This window comes from Xenopus laevis, chromosome 1L (assembly GCF_017654675.1).
Source record: "Xenopus laevis strain J_2021 chromosome 1L, Xenopus_laevis_v10.1, whole genome shotgun sequence".
Classification (NCBI taxonomy): Eukaryota; Metazoa; Chordata; class Amphibia; order Anura; family Pipidae; genus Xenopus; species Xenopus laevis.
Genome location: NC_054371.1, coordinates 118871203 through 118892370, shown reverse-complemented (window position 1 = coordinate 118892370; position 21168 = coordinate 118871203). Strand labels below are relative to the sequence as shown.

The window sequence follows — 21168 nt, the reverse complement described above, 5'->3', positions numbered from 1 at the left end:
GCTGCCTCCATAAGACTTTGGAGATACCTGAACAGCTACATGTCTTACTGATAGAATTTTACCTTCTGTAGAACAACTGACTCAAGGCATCCATGCACTAAACTTTATTAAAATTGTCTATAAATAGTCCATTAACAATGAAAACTTTTAGTGCAAACAGTAACACAGGGCCCATGTTTACTAAAGTATGACATTCCTACTTTGTCTTGTAATGTGTTGGTCATGTTTACACAGGCAAGCTAATCTCAGTTAATTTTGGTAAGTTACCATTTTGGCAGCTGTTCAACTCTAGTTTCTCCTTTAAATATTGCAAAAGATATCAGAAACAAATCATTTATATGAATTCTTACAAATTGTATGTATAAAGTAATTACTGATTCATCATCTGCTTGGATCGTAGCTTTCTACGAGCACTTTCCAGTTGGAAAATGATAGCTGGGGAGGCTCATCAGGAGGTAACTGCCCACCTGCTGAGTTTGGGTGATGTGATTGAGGAAGGAATCTTCTACAAGGGTCCCAATGGGTTTAAAAGGGCATAGCTTTACTTTTATATTACTTTTTTTATACCTCGAATGAACTTACAACTAATTAAGAAAAAACAGTCGTGGTAAATGCACTCATAATAATAAACCATTAAAAAAAAAAAAATACAGGTGCTAAATTGAAAATGTGTTTATTAAAATACATCCAGTGAAATACTTAAACAGGTATGGGATCCATTATCCGGAAACCCGGTATCCAGAGAGCTCTGAATTTTGGGAAGGCCGTCTTCCATAGACTCCAAATACAAATAATAGTTTTTTTTTGTTTTTGTTTTTTTAAACAATAAAGTCTTTCTCTATAATAATGAAACCCTTTCTTGTACTTGTTTCCAGCTAAGATATAATTAATCTTTATTGGAAGCAAAACCAGCCTATTGGGTTTATTTAATGTTTACATGATTTACTAGTAGACTTAAGGTATGGAGATCCAAATTAAGGAAAGATCAGTTATCTCGAAAACCCCAGGTCCCAAGCATTCTAGATAACCGGTCCCATACTTGTATTGATTTGGTAAAAATGCATAAAATGAGCACAACAGAACCCCTTTAGGGCACTTTTCAAAATAATTTGTACTAATCTAAACTCTGCATTTGAAAAAAAAATATCGATTCAGAAATTACAACATTCCTGGTGACAAGATTGTCCCACACAGCCAGAATGCTAGACTGTTTCAATGAAAATACTGTACGTTAGAATGATCTCATACACCAACAGATTGCAATAAACTCTCGTAAACCTGTTTTTAGAAGGGGAACTGTTAGAGGCAAGCACTACAATATAAATAGTTCACCTATTGATTCCCATGTGCAATAGATGCTACTGTTGATCTATAATTGGGTAATATGGCATTAAATGACTGAGAGAACTGATAGGCCTGTAACTAGCATATTTGAACTTGAATAGTTGTCAGTGTTGAATTCTTACGAATTTCCTCAATTTCTGGCTTGCTTCTCTCGTGATGCGCAAAGCTCAGCAGGCTTTTCTCACGGTACATAAATATAGTTTGAGTGGAAAATCGCTGCTTTTACAGGTCTGGTGCAACCCATCTTCTTACATGATTTGTTGTTCTACTGCAGTCTCCGTGGGATCAAAGCACAAAAGTTCATATAACTTGCTGTATCTTCGGCTTCTCGTCAATTGTTGACCTTGACCAGCACACTGCAACCATAAGAACATAAGACTGTATTCTGAAAGGTCTTTATTTATAGTGGAAACAATGATATTATTATTACTGGGTGAGATGCTTCATTTTAGATGCTAGTTTCAGAAAAGAATGTTCTTATAGTCTCCTTTTGCAGATGACATTTCTGATAACATAAATAGGCTGAAGTATGTGTCCGTACTAAAAGATGTTTATGATATTACAGGGTCAGTAAGCGTAATGTTGCTCAGGAAAGTTTGTCTGCCTATTAAATATACTATGGGCAGCTTTGTTTTCTCCATATTTGTGTTATACCATTTCTGTAGGCAAGATATCTCTTAGCGGCTACAGAAAGGTTATACACCTTGATTTCTGGGGGTGCCATATAGCTCTTGGTGGCTACAGAAAGAAAACAACGTTATTAGTTGGCAAAACCTCTGGCTTTTATGGCATTTTCTATGTAGCTGGTCATAGTGAAATAATACAATAAGCAACTGTCTAAAAATGCATCAAGCTACCCAAAGGGAGTTTGCCATGTAGTTTCTGGGACAGACTTGTCTTCAGGACACCTGCATAGGAAATAAGGTTGCCGTTTAAGAAATTAAGAAACTGAAGCTGGGTTTTTAAAAGTTGTATTTAGCTCTGTGTCATGTAGTTGTTTTTTTTTTTTACTTGGTACTGAGCTTTTTTTATATGCATTTTGTATGGAATATTGTGAATTGTGCTTTATAATTTGAAAAGAAATATGGCATTGAATCCTTCATATTTAATTTTAAGGTTCACCTTCTGTTCATAAATATAGTTATTATTCAGGAATATATTTATTTTAAAAAAATTATATTTTAGCTTTGCTGTTGAAAAACAGAGGTTGTTTTTTGTAGTGGGGGATGACAGTCAGTTTGAATCTCCTGATAAAGTCAGAGGCAGGGATTTATGCTTTCTTAGTTACGAATGTGGCTCATTTGAAATTGTCAAGTAAAAAGTACCATTATGACCTATCCCCTTTATTTTTTTGCATAAGTTGTTAGTTGCCACTCAGAATTTGACCCCTGCATTTATTATATTTTTTTTTTGGTGGGGGGGGGACGGAAAACAACCTTGAGCTATTGTTTTGTCTGTCAAATACTCTTTCCAGTAAAATATCCAATATAAAGACATCTGTACCACATTGTCCTACTTAGGCCCTATTATTTAGGATTGGTGTAAAAATGTTATAATTTTGTATTGTATCTTTTACTACCGGTATATGTTTATGTATAAGTGAAAATGCCCTATTTATTTAATGCCGTTTACATTCACTTTATTACTGAAAGTTTATTGAATCATATCCCCATAGAATATTCTGTGCAGGGAGCACATACATCATCTCCTCCATGCCCCAAGGCACCAATAGAGGTTATGTACTAAGACATTTCTAGTTGTGATGACCTAACTGCAATTCAATGTGATCAGCTGTAGGTCATACCTGTCTCCCAAGGGCTCACATAGGGCTTATTTATTAACATAGGTGATACATTGGGCCAGTGATGTTTCTTACAGCAACTACAGAGGTGCCATTTAGCACCTTTGTTAGTAAATCAGCCCAAGTGTATTGGCCAGATAATGTAGTTGAAAATGGACAAATTACATAAACATATTTATACCTGTTTATCCTATTGGATTTGTTTTTATAGTTTTTTTTTTTTTATTTACAAGCAACTGTGTTCTTTGCAGAATGTTATAAATAAAGGAGCAGCAGTAGAAAGTTTAAACTGTGACCTTTTAGTGGCCTTGTCCTTTAATTTGTTTGGCTGCATTGTTGATGCACATGGAGCCCACTGTATGTGGGAATGTTTGGGCAGATTTATGATAGCGCACCTGAAACCCCAAACTTAGATTTCTAAATGGGTATTGTATTCACACTATTCAAGCTATTTTTCAATTAAAGTTTTGAGATTAATTCAAAATCTGCCAGGCTTATTGATAATGATGGGTAGAATGCGATTTCACTTCGTTCAAGCTGTGTTTTCACTAAGAGCACATTCCAGATTTTCAAGTTTTTCAAATAAAACAAAATGAAAATTCTAAAATGCAATTTCTATGCGAATACCCCCTGTTATTGCAGTTTTTTTTTAAACTGTTATTGATGAGACTTAGTTATTGCCTAAGTAACCCATGGCATATAGTTCAAAAAGTAAGACTAAAAATGCTTCAAACTACCCAAAAAGACTGCCATGTAGTTACTAAGGCACCTGCTTTGGAAATATGGTTGCAAAAAAATGTTTGTTTTTTTTTTAAAAGCCTGGTACTTTAAAATTGTTGTATACCGTCTTTTACAATGAATCAAACAATAAAAAATATAGATATTTTTTTCTAAACCAATATTGTATTTGTATATTTTCTCTTTACAAAAGAAAGTGTTTTTTTTTTTTTATATACCGGTATATATTTTGTTTGCTGTGTGAATAGATAATAATTTATTACTGGAGTCATACTATTTAGGACATCTCTTAAGAAGACTATTGCAGATTGTTGTGAATATGAGCACAGTAAACACATGTTAAACACCTTTTCAAAACCGTGCTAAGACATCACTATATAACACAACTTTAAACTTGTGGTTATCATGGCATTAGGACAGCAATTATACAGGGTTAAAGTTTTCACATTACAAAAGCACAACAAGGTTTATAAAAGTGGCATGTGCCAGAATAAAAGTGCACACAAAGGGATGCTTTTGTTTTTTCTAACTTTTTTTGTATTGAGTCACATGGTGTATTTTAGGGGTATTTCACATAGTACACTAATTAGAGTACCAGTCAAAAGCTTCTGTTCCTTGAATTTTAATTCCAAAACAATGTTGTTTAATTGAATGGTGCATTGTAACTCTGTAGCACCCCATTGTTTTAACATGTTCTCTCCTTCAGTGATTACAAGAGGTCATTGCCCGCAATTTACACAGGGCTCTGTCTCTAACTCTACTGCATAATCATGTGAATTAAGCATTGCAAGGAGTTTCTTGGCAAGCATGTGACATTGCGAACGGCATGATGATCCTGTTGTGTCCTAATCTTTGCTATACGTTGTCATTATTACCATTATAGTTGTAAAATAAAGGTCTAGTTTCTTCTTGCGGACATGGAATGTGTACAAGACAATTTTTAAAGTCACTGTTTATTATTTTAAAATGTGGGGAATATTATTAGGGGACTAAAATATCTAATTTAGACATTTTAATGTTTATATGCACCATATAAATACAGACCTATGCAAACTTTTCTTTTTTGTTTGTTTGTGCGACATACCTTCATCTGACACCTAACTTTAATTTGTTTTATGTTAAGTAGGTTATCCATGTTCTTTATACTCTTTAAAAGTTCAACTTAGTTTCCCCACCAATGTGTATATACAGTGCTATGCAGTAAGAATTATGTTCCTTTATGTCTTTACAGTTTGTGTGTCCTTGTCCCTTCCTTGTATAATTCAAGCGAATTCACACACATGCTCAGTTTGACACTTTGACATGAGAATTGGGCACTTTCATTGTTGAATTCAGAAACACAACAAATTCATGCATGTAGCCATACAACTGTATAGTCATATAAGCTGTGGCCCTGTTGCTCAAAATGAAAATGTATAACTCTAATAAACCTTAGTTCAAATGGCACTCAAATGAATAGCACGTTTTTTGGATGCTTTTTATTTTAACGTTTCGGGGGCAATCCCCCTTCTTCGAGTGTTCTTTTCAACTATGATTAGGTACAGATATTCAGTCAAGAATAAACAGTCAAGTGAATAAAAAGCATCAACACTACTGAATGGTGGTGGTGTTAATTTCAGTGCGATTTAGGCTATGGTTTATTGGACGTTCATTGTTGGACATTCTTAGAGGATGCAGAGTCTGATGGGGCTACAACAAACCCTGAGCAACCTTAAAGTTTAAGCACATTCATTAAGGAGCCATTTTTATTTTACAGCTTTGCTCTTGTAGCACCTCTAGGAATTTAACAGACGCAGGAACTTAGTTTAGGGCTTAGTTTTATTCTATATGCAAAGAATAAAATGATCCGTTTTAACAGGTTTTCGCATAATTCTAAGCAATGTATTTGTTTTATAGGAGAAAGAGGAGCAGCATGGTCCATTAGTGAAAAGGATGTAGAGGTAAGAATAACCAGTGTACTCTTCAAACTTTTATGTAAAAATCATATTGGGGTGTATCAACACTTCCATTCTTCATATAAGAAGAATTTAATTAGCACGTTGCAAACTGTAGGGTGTCCCATCATTTCCGAGAGTTGGTAAGTATAGATTAAAATGGCAAACCATTGGTGAGAAATTGGTTCTAGAGCTGTAGGCTACAGTAATAAAATATATATATATATTATTTTGGGCATCCCTCTAAATCTGTATTACAGCAGGGGCTGTTTAACCATGCCTGAAAGTGAACTCTTACAAAACACATTTTACTCTTAATAAATGTTAGTTCAAGTTATCCAGGACTCTATTGCAATATGAGAGGCAAGAGGTCACTTTGGATAGTACTAATTCTGTCCACCACTGAACTGTATCTGTTCAGTGTTTGTAATACATTAATTAGTTCAAGTAATGTTTTTGGGTTCTTTAATAATGCACTAATTTTTTTTTAATCCAAAAAGTGCTCTGAAAAAAAATGATATCAGTAAGATTGTTTTTCATTAGATTATCAACTATTTAAAAACTGCATTTCCCAGTACAGGTATGGGATCCGTTACCCGGAAACCAGTTATCCAGAAAGTTCCGAATTGTGGGGATGGTGATTCAAATTACGGAAAGATCCCTTATTTGGAAAAACCCATGTCCCGAGCATTCTTCATAACGGGTCCCATACCTGTAGTTTATTTCACATTTAGCACTTTTACAGTGTATGCATGTTTTGTTGCCCATTGATTGAATTATTGTTGATTCTGTATGTCTCAATGAATTTTAGAGCAAATCAAAGGCAGGTGTCTTGTGTGATTAATTTAATTCTGTGTTGCAGGCCCAGATTGGTAACTATACTCCTCTAAGACGGTCAAATCGCTATTATACAGACAAGAATGTTGTATGTAGAAACTGTGATAAACGGGGACATTTGTCCAAAAACTGCCCTGTTCCTAAGGTAAAGAAAAAAAACTTTTTTTATTGTTTGAATATATACACAACTGATATTAATTAAAAAAAATAGCCAAAATTAGCTGTGTTTCTATTTATTTTGCTTTATCTATATATGCCACAAACTGCATTTTCCAGTGCACACTAGTTTCTAGTTAAAATGTTTTCAAATTATGTTATGTAATTAAATGTATTTGCACCTTTGTTAAGTAGATCTGCTTATGTTGATGATTTTTATTTATTTTGGTGCCTGTTTAAAATACTTTCATCTCATGTGTTAACATCTATTAAAGTTTTGTTACAATAACAAGAATTGGAATTTGTGAGAAGTATTACTTTTGATGTGCATAATACACAAAGAAGGTGCAAGTTGAGAAATATACATTTTTCTGTGACCGCAAATTGTTTGTCTTGGGCCACAGATACTTAGGGTTAGGTATTTATAGTAATTTATTTTGAATTTAACAGGTTATTTTATTGACAGACGTGTGGGTCAACCATGAGTATACCCTTTGCCAGCTATGCATGTCTCAATTTTTCTCTGTTCTATCATTTACAATTCTCTAAAATAAGGTTCCCATTGTGTTGGAGTACAATGCTAATAGTAATAAAATTAGGATGATTATTAATTGTAATTGGGAGTTATAAGCAGGAATTTAAAGTAACTTGCATCACTGTCTTATTTTTTTTTTGGTGTTAAAATGTTCTACATTTAAATATGTAAACAAAGTAAACAATTGCTATGGATACTTTTGCAGTTGGATAAAGGTCTTGTATGTTTGTGCTGTATTAGTGCAGACTGTTAGATGCCCTACAGTTAGGATAGGGAAATATAGAGGGGCAGTCAAAAGTATGTTTATATCTTTTAAAAAGGTTAACATTTCTCATTTATTTTTAATCATTGTACAGAAATCCATAGCTTGAATTCTGAGGGGACTAAATAGCTGTTGTCTTGGGTAGAAATGGGAAGAATATGCAAACAGGGATGTGGATAAGAAGCTCCTATTGAGTAAAAAAAGTAGCCTTAGCACAATAATCCTTACTTCTAACAAGGATTCCTCATTTACCCATGACACATGGGGGCTACTGTTGCCAGTAGAAATCAATCAACAATTTGGCTTTGAAAATGCTAAAAAATATTAAAGCAGTGATCTGATTGGTTGATGTGGGTAAATAATCCCTGTGGTCTTGTGTGAAAATGCCCCAGTAATTGTATTAGTTAGGTGACCAATCTTTTTCCTCTATTTGATGTTTGACTATTATGATCACATCATCTCATTCTATTAATCCTTAGTGGTGTTTAACAGACATTTTATGCATTTGGAGGTAAACACTTTCTGTTCCACATCCCATCTGCCTATCACAAGAATGTTTGAAATTGAAGGGAAAGTGCATCTTTGAGTAAATCAATGATCAAAAACACAAGGCCAAAGTGACATTTGGGTGGCTCAAGAAAAAACATTTCCAGGCAGAGAAAAATAGTATAGAAAACGGGGGAGAAAAGAACAAAAGAGAAGCTTTTAATAGATAAAGGAACATTATAATAAATTTTTTTAATTCAAGTACATATCCAGTGTCATTCTTTTTTTGCATTTATTTTTGACTATTTTTTATATTTAATCCTAAGTATGTCATGCCTGTTTTCATTTGTTTCTGCTTACATAAATGTTATTTAATTTGATCTTGCTTTATGTCTTATTAGAAACTACCAGCCTGTTGTCTCTGTGGTGAGAGAGGACACTACCAAAATTCTTGCCCATCACGTTATTGTTTAAACTGCTTTCTGCCGGGGCATTTCTTTAAGGAATGCATTGAGCGAGCCTATTGGAGGAAGACTTGTCATCGTTGTTCAATGCCAGGTCACTATGCTGATGTGAGTGTAATAATGTATATATTGTATATGTTAATTTATATTTTACCCAGTCACTGACATTTCCTTTTTGATCTTGTTAGCTAAAATTTCCAAAAAAAAAAAAATAGGTAAGGTTTACTTACTAGCACTCCCCTGTAAATGAGCAGCACTGCATTTCCTATTCTCTGTTTTCTTGAATGGATTAGTAAGAAGGAAATGATATGCATTAGTGTGTCTTTTGCGTTTAATTTTGGGTCTGAAGTAGGGATGCACCTAATCCACTATTTTGGGATTCACCCAAATCACATCTGATTCCTAATTTGAATATGCAAATTAGAACCTGATAGGGCGAAAAGGACCTTGTGCACAGTGCACGGAAAAAATGATAAGGTTTCCTTATTCATGTGATGAACCAAACCTGGATTTGGTGCATCCCTAGTTGTAAGACCTGATGAGCTAATGTCATTATTTAAGCCACACAATGTAGTAAAACCATCACAATAGAAAGTATATTTTTTATTGTTGTACTTTCTAGGGTGATGGAGCTATTATCCAGACATCTGTTATTCAGAAAGCTCCAAAATAAAGCAGTGCCAAACAATACCCATACTTATATTTATTTTGCCGTCGGCCCATGATCTCAAAGATCTCTGGACCTCAGAACTTGGTCACATAAAATATTTTAAGAACAGTACTCTACATCTCTAGTTTTTTATTTAGCATCATTGATCTTGTATTGATTAAGAGAACTACTATATGTGGGGATGACATTTTGAATTGCAAACAATCAACAATTATTTGTGGAACTTAATGAAACATTAGTGAAAAGTGAAAACACCTTGTATTCATCTTGTACATTGAGGTTGTCTGTGTTTTTCTTTTTTCTCTTTATTTAATTTATTTAATTTATTTGCAAGGTCGACTTGCAGCAGCAATTGCCATTTGCAGATCATTTCTGAGATGGCCTCATTCACAATTAAGAAATGACCTGGTCTGTGCATGCATTCAAAAGAGGATGTTTTGCATTTCTGCTCCTCTCACTTGAGAAAGACATATCTATTCAAAAACTCAGAAATGAAATCAATATATGTAATTAGTATTGTCCTTTAGTCGGGTATGAATATATTGGTTGAGTAAGCCATGCAGTGTAAATGTCAACAGACTATAACTGTTTGATTTACATTTCTTTCTGTAAATGTTGGCTTCTTGTGCACAGTCATTAAAGTGTGAAACAAAAATGACTAAATTGAGTTCTAAGTCTTCTCAATGGCAGCTACATGAATTAGGCTAGAAATCCCAGATTCTGGACCCATCAAATAAGCTGTTAAACCATAGCATACCAGAGAATTTAACTACTCAACTTATGTTGATCATTTGGGAAAAATACTTCTAACTCTGCTGAAGTAGCTCACAGGATACTTAGCAAGGGAACAAATGATGGCAGATTAATGAAACATTATAAAGGCCCTATGCTGCAAGATGGCAAATAATTTAAAGCATTTGAGCAATTTGTGGTTGGTTACTCCTTACAGAGTCCCCTTTCCATCCAGGTTCCCCTACTGTTACTTCAGTGGTTGACAGAGGAATTTTGGAAGACATTTTTTAAAACAAAGGCAGCTTATCTTATTAACATATATATATGTTTTATATCTTCCTGACAATTAACTAAATGTTACTCCTTCCTCTACCAGTATTGTGTGCTGCATGTTGGTAAAGCCTTTGTTTTACAGCAGAGGCTTGTACTGGGCAAGCTTGTAATAGCAAGCGGCTTGACAAAGCACAAGAGGATTCTGTTAAAAAGTTGTGTTTAGTAATTGTAGGCGTTGTGTCAGAGCATAACTGACTGGGAGCTGAAGGATTTTCTCTGCAAGATGAGTTGCTGTGCCAGCAGGGACTCAAGTCTCCTGGGCCAGCCGCGCTCTCTCATTAAGATTTGCCGCCAGCAGTGGCGGTGTTTTGCCAAGTATGTGACGTCCTGTTATTGTATGCTTGGCTTGTCAGCCCACAGCTTTCTGACACTCACTTATGTCACCCTTTTTATTCAGAAAAGGAAGGAGCTTTTGATAATTTGACAAGACAAGCTCTTAAACGATCTAGGTCATGGCCTTCCCTGTCTGTGATTGTGAACATATTTCCTGAAAGCCCTGTCACTCATCACAGCAACATTTTCTCCCAGGGAGCACACAAGCTTGTCCTAAGTCTCTTTCCAGTACAAGCATTTTGGCTTTTTCATATATCAAATCCTGTACTAGTATTTTTCCCCTCACTTTTTGCAAGTGCTAGCATGTAAGTGCAGCTAATCCTTTTTTTTAGTGCTGTGTTCCCAGAATGCTGTGTACATGGACTCTCACTACTACAAGGCAGACGACTGACCAAGAAGAGTTGAAAAAGAGGGAAAGGCCGCTTAGTGGTGTATTTTGTGTTTGTTCACTGTTGTGGAAATAAGAGAACTGGTGGCAAGGGCCTGTCTATTGACAACTCTGGTTTCGGTCTGCTGTCAGGGGCTGTTGTATTTTCTTTGATGTTCACATTTGAAAATGGGGAAGTGGAAATCAAACAGATGCTCAAAGCCATTTTCTGTGTACATATTTCTGAGAACACAACAGTTTTGCTCTTCAATGTGGTCAAACCATATAAAATTCAAGACCGTCAGTTCTTTTATGGTGGCAGATAACCTTTAAGACTTCATCAGCATTAGTATTAGCGGATGTGATTTTAAAGATATTTGTGGCTTCTGAAGGGAAGTTTATGATGCAGTTCAGTATATTTGAATTTATTCAGTATATAGTTCAATATATTTGATTGAACTGGTATGATGAAATACACAGGATGAGACCAGATCACAAGTTTTGTAGATTTTGTACAAGAAAAGGCTAGAAAGAGGTTGTGACTGTTGATATTTTGCATTAGATTTTTCATGATGTACTATTTTAAAGTACATTGTTACTTGGGATGCAGTAAAATATTGGGAATTTATTCAGGTGTGGATCCTGTAAAGTACAGGTATGGGTTTGGTTATCTAGAGAGTTCTGAAATATGGGAAGGTCATCTCCCATTTTAATCATATAATTGGCGTTTCTTTAAATAATATAAATAAAACAGTAGCTTGTCCTAGTAAGGGTTTAAAGTATGGAGATCCAAATAACAGAAAGATCCCCTTATCCTGAAGATGCCAGGTCCACAGCATTCTGGATAACACATTCTATACCTGTAACAGTTTATTAGGATGCTCACATTTACTTTCATGGTTATATTATATTATGCTAAAGCTAAGTACAGGTCCGGAACTAGGGGTAGGACAGCAGTGGGGAACGCCGTTACAGGGGGGTAGATGTAGCTTCCGGTCGCCGAAAATGAGTGCCGGTCTGGTACGGCATTAGATAACACATCTCATGAAGTACAAGCGAAGGGGTGGCAACCAGGAAAAAATCTTCCAGAGTGGAACCAAATATAAAATGAAAGTTTGTCTTTATTACTCCAAATTAAAACAATGTGTACAAGCGGGCAGGGAGAGTAGCTTGACGCATTCATGACTAATACGTCACTTCATCAGAAGCACCAGTGTGTGTGTATATGTGTGTGTGTATATATATATATATATATATATATATATATATATATATATATATATATATATATATATATATATATATATATATATATATATATATATATATATATATATGTATGTGTATATGTATGTGTGTGTATATATATATATATGTGTGTATATATATATATGTATATATATATGTGTGTATATATATATATATATATATAGTTTTTTTTTTTTATTTATTTTTTCACGTGTCTCTGGAAAACTTTGAGCACAGTCCAATATAATCAGACCATTGAAATTGCCAGCCTGAGTTCTTTTGCACTGTCCAGTGGTTAAATGTTTTCTTCAAAAGATTCCATTTGTCTTCATCAATATTTACCAGTTATTTCAAGAATAGCTTCCAAGTGCAGGTGTCGAATCAGTGAAAATGCATGCAAATATATTTTAAGTTCTGCTAAAATGATTTTATTTTTCATAGTGGACTTAAGTCATAGAAAAAGCAAAACAATTACATTGCATCAGAAACTAGAAATAGTGTCATGCATTCCAGCACTAGTGGGTTAAAATACAACAACAATAAAATAATTACTATTAAACCAAATGCCACTTAATATAAAAAGGTCATGCAACTATGGCATTTGCCAGCATGGGACAAGTCAGTAATTGTGATTTTTCAACCATTTTATTCTGTAACAGTGTGGGTAATCGGAAACTAACCATAACTAAAGAATAAATCACACAATTCCGTTTTCATAGTCCATTGAAAATGGTAGGTGTGTACTATGTTTTCTGGTTTTCATTTGCCCCTTACGTCTCTTGGCATGAGACAGAAAAATTCTCAAGAAGGTTTAAAGGTTTAATGTTTGTTTAAAGCAATGGGAGACAGGGATTTCGATTTGTAGACAGATCACATTTTCTAGCTAGATGTAAATAAAATAAATTGAAAATATTCAATTGTCTCTGATAGTAGTTGTTTCTTCTGAGAGATAAAGGTTGAGGTTCATTATATATTATGTATTTAGTGGCAAACACAAGTGCAAGGGAATTGGATGCCAGGGGATTAAAAAAACTTTGAACTTTTTGCACTAATGACTTCAGCAAACAAAACTTTATAGAGTTGCAATCAACTGCCATTTGTGCTCAAAAGCATGCCAGTTTTTGAACAACTCCATCATCATAAATGGATATTTCACTTATGGAAATTTAAGTATGCCTTGTTTGTTTTTGAATGCAAAAAAATGGTTCCAGGAACCTGTAAAACAAATATTCTCGTGGAGAGGCAAAAATCTGGTTCCAGGAACCTGTAAAAAAAAATATTCTGATGGAGAGGCAAAAATATATAATTGTGATGTAGAGGTATGGTGTCTGATCTGTTATATAGTGCATGATGATATCTCTTTGCCCTGAATCCAAAATTAAGACCAAATTTCACAAAGCTTTTTTTTCCTTTCTCCTCAAAGAACAGCTAAAGCCCTGACCAGTCAGGTCCCATTTTATATATAGAACAAATCTACCATTCCTATTGCAGATCACCTAAACACTATTTACATGTATTTACAGCTGCCTCTTAGATAAAGTTGCCCATTAGGAAAAATACATCTATTCCCTTAAAGGGGAACTCCACAAAAATATAACTTAAGCTTTTTGAAAAGTAAACATAATTTCAAGCAACTTTGCAATATACATCATTTAAAAAATATGCATACTTTTCATGATTTTTAATGATTTCTGACAATTCCCTAAGCCTAGCCCCCTGCTCTTCTGCTGATCAGTCTGACTACTTTGCTGAGCTGGCTGACTACTATTACTTTGTATCAACAGTCATCTGTCCTCAGCCTGCATCCTCCAAACCCCACAATTCCCTGCACATGTGATTTCAATAAGGAACGGAACATCACAGTGCAATGCATTGTGGGTTATGCCGTTGCTGCATGCTGTCTGTAAGCTGTGGAGAAGTTGTAACATCAGTGTTTAGTCCCTCCTTCCCTGCCAGGATTCCAAATGATGCAGAAAGAGAAGAACTGTTAAACAGCTGGATTGCAGCATAGAAATTTTCATTTATTCAAACTTTTTTAATAAACAGGTAACTGCGATGGGTATATTAGGGGTTTCTGTGTTATGTGAGCCTCTTTATCAAATTTTGGTTTGGAAGTCAGAGTTTCCCTTTAATCATAACTTATTTTCTTAGTAGTTACTTTAGCAGACATATTAATGTGTTTGTTCTTCTCTGGATTAATAAAGGTTAACCAAACAGAAATCTATAAAATACAGTTGGTTTCATGCGTGCATAGCTGGCATATGTGATTCCAATATGGCTTCCCTTCTTCTTCTGTAAACTGCTAAGTTGCTCAGTTGCACCTGCTGTGTCTGTGGCTTCTGGTTTCATTATTTTGCTTTTATCAAACACAGACCAAATAATTACATTTTCAACCTGACTTAACAGATGGCAGCATTTTGCTTCACTGAATAAATGTCTTTGTTGCACTTCCGTTTGCTTTAATATGAATCAATATATAAACAATTCAATTCAGTGTATGTTTCTTTTGACAGTAAGGGGCATCTTAGGGTAAGGTCACACTGGGCGATTCGGGAGATTTAGTTGCCTGGCGACTAATCGCCTCCTCTTTCCACGTATGCCTTACCTCTGTCTTGCGCCGGCTAAAATGAAAAATCGCCTGCGGCATGGCACAAGTGCCGCTTCGTATTCCGAAGTCGTCTCGTGAGGAAACTTCAGGCGACTTAAGAATACCAAGCGATGTGTGTGCCATGCCGCGGGCGACTTTTCATTTTAGCCGGCGCAAAACCGCCAGGCGACTAAATCTCCCCGAATCGCCCAGTGTGACCTTACCCTAAAAGTCTAGAGACAGACAATACATCTATTCATGAAACTCTTCCTGATCATATAATGCAAATATTTACATTGATTTAGAGTGATATTTACATTTCTCCCACTAGCTGTCCTTACCCTACAACTTCCAGCATCCCGCCACAGGATAAGGAAGCAACATACCATATAGTATCCATTTTTATAGATAGGGGGGCTAAATACTCTGTGGCACTGCTAACACCCCACAAAGGATGCTGGTAGGTTTAGTTAACAACAACTTGTGAGACATGAGTCTGACTTGTGGGACATGGATTTGACTTCTCAAACACTATTACTGGTAAGCTGGCTGATATCGATTTAAAGGGATTCTGTCATGGGACATTTTTTTTTTTATTAAATGAATCAGTTAATAGTGCTGCTCCCACAGAATTCTGCACTGAAATCCATTTCTCAAAAGAGCAAACAGATTTTTTTATATTCAAATTTGAAATCTGACATGGGGCTAGACATTTTGTCAATTTCCCAGCTGCCCCAAGTCATGTGACGTGTGCTCTTGATAAACTTCAGTCACTCTTTACTTGCAAGTTGGAGTGATATCACCCCCTCCCTTTTTCCCCCCAGCAGCCAAACAAAAGAACAATGGAAAGGTAACCAGATAACAGCTCCCTAACACAAGATAACAGCTGCCTGGTAGATCTAAGAACAACACTCAATAGTAAAAACCCATGTCCCACTGAGACACATTCAGTTACATTGAGAAGGAAAAACCGCAGCCTGCCAGAAAGCATTTCTCTCCTAAAGTGCAGGCACAAGTCACATGACTGGGGCAGCTGGGAAATTGACAAAATATCTAGCCCCATGTCAGATTTTAAAATTGAATATAAAAAAATCTGTTTGTTCTTTTGAGAAATGAATTTCAGCACAGAATTCTGCTGGAGCAGCACTATTAACTGATTCATTTTGGAAAAAACTTTTTTTCCCATGACAGTATCCCTTTAAACTGAAAGTTAATACAATAGCTTTGGTTACAGACAGCTGGAGAGAGGCACTTCACTCGTCCCATTTTTTAATCATTAGTTCTGATATTTGAACTCAGGCTCTTTAAAAGCGCAGACAGCCAGGAAAGGTTTCCAAAACTTTGGATTTTAAAGGGAAGAAGAGGAGGGGGCTTTTCTGGCTTATTAGGAGTCACAGGGTGTCTGTTAAAGCAGTGTAAAATTCAATTAAACAGTGCAGCCGGGTTTTGTGAAGCTGAAACCCTGACCCTTTCAGTTAAGCCTCTTCTTTCTCTCTCTGACCGGCACCAGCAACTGCTGTGTCATGCCAAAACCAACAGGCTGTAAAGCACCTTGTTTCACGCTTCTGGCTGATCAATATTTTTTATATTCCAGGCTTGCCCAGAAATCTGGAGGCAGTACCACCTAACAGTAAGTAGATAACCTGTTTTTATACTCCCTTACTCCCACATTATTGACTTTTCATGAACTTGCAACCACAATTGAGTAGTCAGGTGTCTTCACTAGAAATGTGATCAATAAGTGCCATTTTTCTTGGCAGTTCACTGGTATCTGGCATCTCCTACTCTTTGCCATGTAGTGTTTACAAAATACTCATTAAAAGAGAACAACCGTTTCTGCTGTACCCTCGAGAGCTAGACCTTTATAGTCCAACCCAAGGCAGGTTGCTATTATCTTACAGATTTTCATGGCCCAAAAATGTCCAAGGCCCCAACGTATTAGATATTCCCTCCTTTTATGCATGATATCCCACATACACAGGTATGCCACTTAGAAAAAGCTGATTTACGAGTTTAATTTGTATAATGAAGGAAAAGGTTTATGCTATTTTCAGTAGCTGGGCCTTTTACTTTAAGAAGAAAAAAAATATATGAATACAAATATGAATATCTGTGAACCAAAAAAGTATATAATTATTTTAGCCATTTTTTTAAGTTAAAAAAAAAAAAAAAGATTAAAAGAATAACAATAGCAAGGCATTTACTGTAGAAATTCAATAACTTAATTTATGACTACTTACAAGAGTTTCATTGTCCTAGCAAAAAGTAATTAGTAAGTAGTATAATTATCGTATAGTTGGTTTCTTTGACAGCAGAAAACATGCTGGATTTGAATACATTTGAAGCAAAAAAAAAAAGAAAAGCTTCCATTTGTATGCACAATACAATTACTCTTTACATATGATCACTTTAATTAAGTGATTGTATGTATTGTCCTGCCATTGTATTGAACTTTTTGTCAAGTTGGCTAATTGTGCCGTCACTGGCAGAGTGATGAATTTATTTTGCCAGGCAAATGTAATTAAAAAGGTAAGCAACTTAGGTTTACTGCTGATCGATACCGGTTACCCATAGTGTCTACCAAGCTGCTATTTGTTGGGGTTTCTGTAAGCAGAATTTAAGATCTTTACATTATAATGAAACATAGGAATAACTTCCATGATATTTATCGTTTGGTAAAACATACTAATGAACACCTTGGCTCAGCTGTTTATTTTATTCAGCACCAGCTTTATTGCCAAGAGGCAGGGTGACATCTACTGGACTGCATTCTAAGTACACCCATCCCCAGTGCAGGATTTAAAATAACAGTTCACCATTATGCCTCTCTCAACATTAGTTTTTATTTCGGAATAAATGATTGATCACCATCTTAGAAGCTAGTCTAACAAAGAGGCCTATTTGACATTTATTAATTCACATCACAAGTCACTAGGTTGACTGCTGTTAATTTGATTGTGATCAATGGCTGGTAATCATGCTCGTCATTAGCTAGCAGGGTGCCTGAATTTCCTAGGATATAGTATTATTTATAACCAACAATGATTTCTGAATGCTCCCATTCAACTGAAACCATAACTTTCTGTGTGTTAGGCACAACAATGATTAGATTCAAATTTTGTTAAAGAAGGAAATCTGTATTCTCTTGACTTCTCATCTTATTATTTTTTAATCATACATTGTAATTGCTTACTATAAGCACCTTCTTGTAGTTTGCCCTTGTAGGTGTAAAGGGCAAGATCCCTGTACAATCTTATTTATCTTATTATTACTTCTTGTAAAAACATTGGGGCAGACCAAAAACGCTGGTTTTCATTTTAATTACATAGTAATGTGAATTTGACCACATTAAGTTCAACTATTTTCTCATTCAGTGTATATTTAATTGCTACTTTTATTTATATGCCACACTAGATAAAATTGCTTAAAGTGACCTAACATTGCATATCTACATAAGTTGTAGACCTACATACCTTAAATAAATATATTGTATACAGTGAATTTGTTTCCCCATTATGCTGTTCTCTTTAAAATCCCATTTTAATAACATAATATTAACTGCAATAAATGTTAGTATATACCTTTCCAGAGCCATGCTAGCATTTCTTATTTCATTTTGGCTCTCCGTGCATAGGCAGGCACAATTCACATAAATATAGAGTATTTATGTAGATCTAGAGAGAGAGAACTATAGAATAATTACTATTGTCACTCATGGCTAATTACTGATTAAGACATACAATTTAAATTACAAACAAAAAACATGCATAAATATTATATACTGCATGATGCAGGTGCATACATTACAGCAGTGCATGCTCTGTGCTATATATATATATATATATATATATATATATATATATATATATATATATATATATATATATATATATATATATATAATTTTTTTTTTTTTTTTTTAAGAAAGATATACACTATATATTGATATAGATATAGATATAGATATATAGATATTTTCTTATCAACACTCACCAATCCCACTTCAATATAGCGGGTGCTGACCAAAGACATCCAGATTAATTAATATTATATATGCAAGCAGTTACGGAGTGATCTCCAAAAAGATGGTTTGCAGATTCTCTTTTGATTTGCTCTTTGAAGGTAAAGTTTGATGCCTGTTAAAATCTATATACAGGTATGGGATCCGTTATCCAGCAACCTGTTATCCAGAATCTGAATTTTGGAAAGGCTGTCTTCCAAAGACTCTATTTTATACAAATAATCAAAATTTTTAAAATTCTGTAAATATAAAACAGTACCTTGTACATGATCCAAACTAAGACATAATTAATCCTTATTGGAAGCAGAACCAGCCTATCGGGTTTATTTAATGTTTACATTATTTTCTACTAGACTTAAATTATGCAGATTACGTAAAAATCCATTATACGGAAAGCCCCAGGCCCTGAGCATTCTGGATAACAGGTCCCGTATCTGTATTTAGAAAACTGTGTGCGTTTATCTACGTGAGTTACTTCATAAATATATTTATCATTAATATCCAGTTGTGATTTTTTAAAACAAAAATAATTCTCTCATGCACACACTTCACACACCAAAACATTTAATTTTTTTATTTAATTATTTTTATTTACAGTATTACAGTAATCCGAAGAGAAAATTCGGAACATTTTATAACTGGTATAATCCTAATGAAAACATGCTTATACTAAGCGGAGGGACTGTTTCTTTGTATTGTATAGTGTTTGAGAGCAATTATTGAGATGTTGCCAATACAAATGTTTTTCTAGGCTAATTTCATGATTTTTTATTACATGTTGAGTCTGCAATTTGTTGCCCCTTTTTTTGTTTGGGTGATCCATTGACCTCTAAAACCTTGGGCTTTAAACACATTAGTAGATCACATTTAATTAAATGTGACAGGTGTGGAAGCCTTTACCATATTACAACATTTTCAATGGAAGTTTGTCCAAAGGGTTTAAAGTAAGATCTGAAATATTTCCCTTCCTCTGTGTATTGTTTTCTACTTAAGGCCTGATTTTGGCTCTGCTTCACCAGCAGAGAACATATTTCTGTCCATGGCAGACTAGAAGAAAAGGGTTTTGCTCACAATGACTGGATTAGGTTATGTAAACTCTCTGCTGCTGGGGGAGCCTGCATTACATTTCTCCATAGCTTAGTCCAAAAACTGGCCTTTTATTCTCAGGCCATCATTAGCATTAGGCTAAATTTATTTTCATCATCTTATATTTTGTAATAAAAGACATTTCTGAGCTTCTTATTGCTTTATTAATTCTCTTCTTTAAAACCTCCAAGACCTTTTTAGGGATTAAATCTACCTCTGGCACTTGCTGGCACACAATGCATCATTTTACACCAGATGACACTGTACCATCAAGTGTTACTTTTAGTAATGTTTATAGGAGCCCACACTTAAATCTCTAGTCCTTTTGTTTACCTTCAACAAGGTGTTCTATTATCCACTGATGAGCAGCAGTTGAAAGAAATTGGAATTGACACAAGTAGCCATTGCTTGAGATTGTATCCCCAAAACAAGCAACAACATGTATTTTGTAAACAATCTTAGGCTGAAGGCAACTCTGTGTTTCCAATTGAAGGAAGTCAAAACCCATATCCTAACTAATGTGTTGCTTCTTATATCACATTCCCACCTCTAGCCATTCTCACTCAGTACTGCAGATGTTTCTGTGAATTCCATGCCTTACATTACACTTGTATCTCTGATCCTCAAGACCTTTTATGTTTTAAGAAATTGTAGGGTGAAGCTTTTCTTTCCTCGCCAACCTTTGTTAGGGCCCTCCTCAGCCGATTGCTAGGTTGCTGAATTAGACAAACCATTACAAATGATGATCTGGTGATACAAGGAAATCTTTGCGTTCCCACCAACCAAACCGATTCACAAAACTACTTTGGGGGCTTATTTATTGGTGCGCAAACCTCAGTCATCAAAAAAAGAATATTGCATTAATGCACGCTGTATGTATCTTGAGTTCCAAGAGCAAAATAGCAATTCATTTTTGCACTAATTTGTTTTTATACTTTGCCTAACAATTTCCACTGGGTGGCCAAGCGCTACAGCGTAAGCTCAGATGGGCTGGAATAATTACCTCTTGTCTTTGTTTCTGTTAGCACAGCATGAGAAAGTGCTGATTTGCAAGTGCATTTGGCAATGGTGATCGGTTTGCCTTTATAATAATAAGTTGGAATTTATTCACTTTGTTATTTTAAGCTATTTGGAAAACTGGTATATTAATGTAAGCTGATGTGGACCGTGAGCTTTCTCCTAATACATGCCCTTTTAGGAGGTCAATAAGAATTGATGAAACCAGTAGCATACA

General features: G+C 35.0%; 1 protein-coding gene across 1 annotated transcript in view; it reads left to right on the top strand.

The window, feature by feature from the left end:
* zcchc7.L (zinc finger, CCHC domain containing 7 L homeolog) overlaps positions 1 to 21168 on the top strand; it is an 88738-nt gene that overhangs the window by 55458 nt on the left and 12112 nt on the right. Inside the window, exons 3-6 of the mRNA XM_018256525.2 lie at positions 5780 to 5823; positions 6680 to 6799; positions 8495 to 8665; positions 16422 to 16457. Of these exons, the coding sequence (XP_018112014.1) occupies positions 5780 to 5823; positions 6680 to 6799; positions 8495 to 8665; positions 16422 to 16457 (371 nt within the window). The remainder of the gene's footprint in view (positions 1 to 5779; positions 5824 to 6679; positions 6800 to 8494; positions 8666 to 16421; positions 16458 to 21168) is intronic.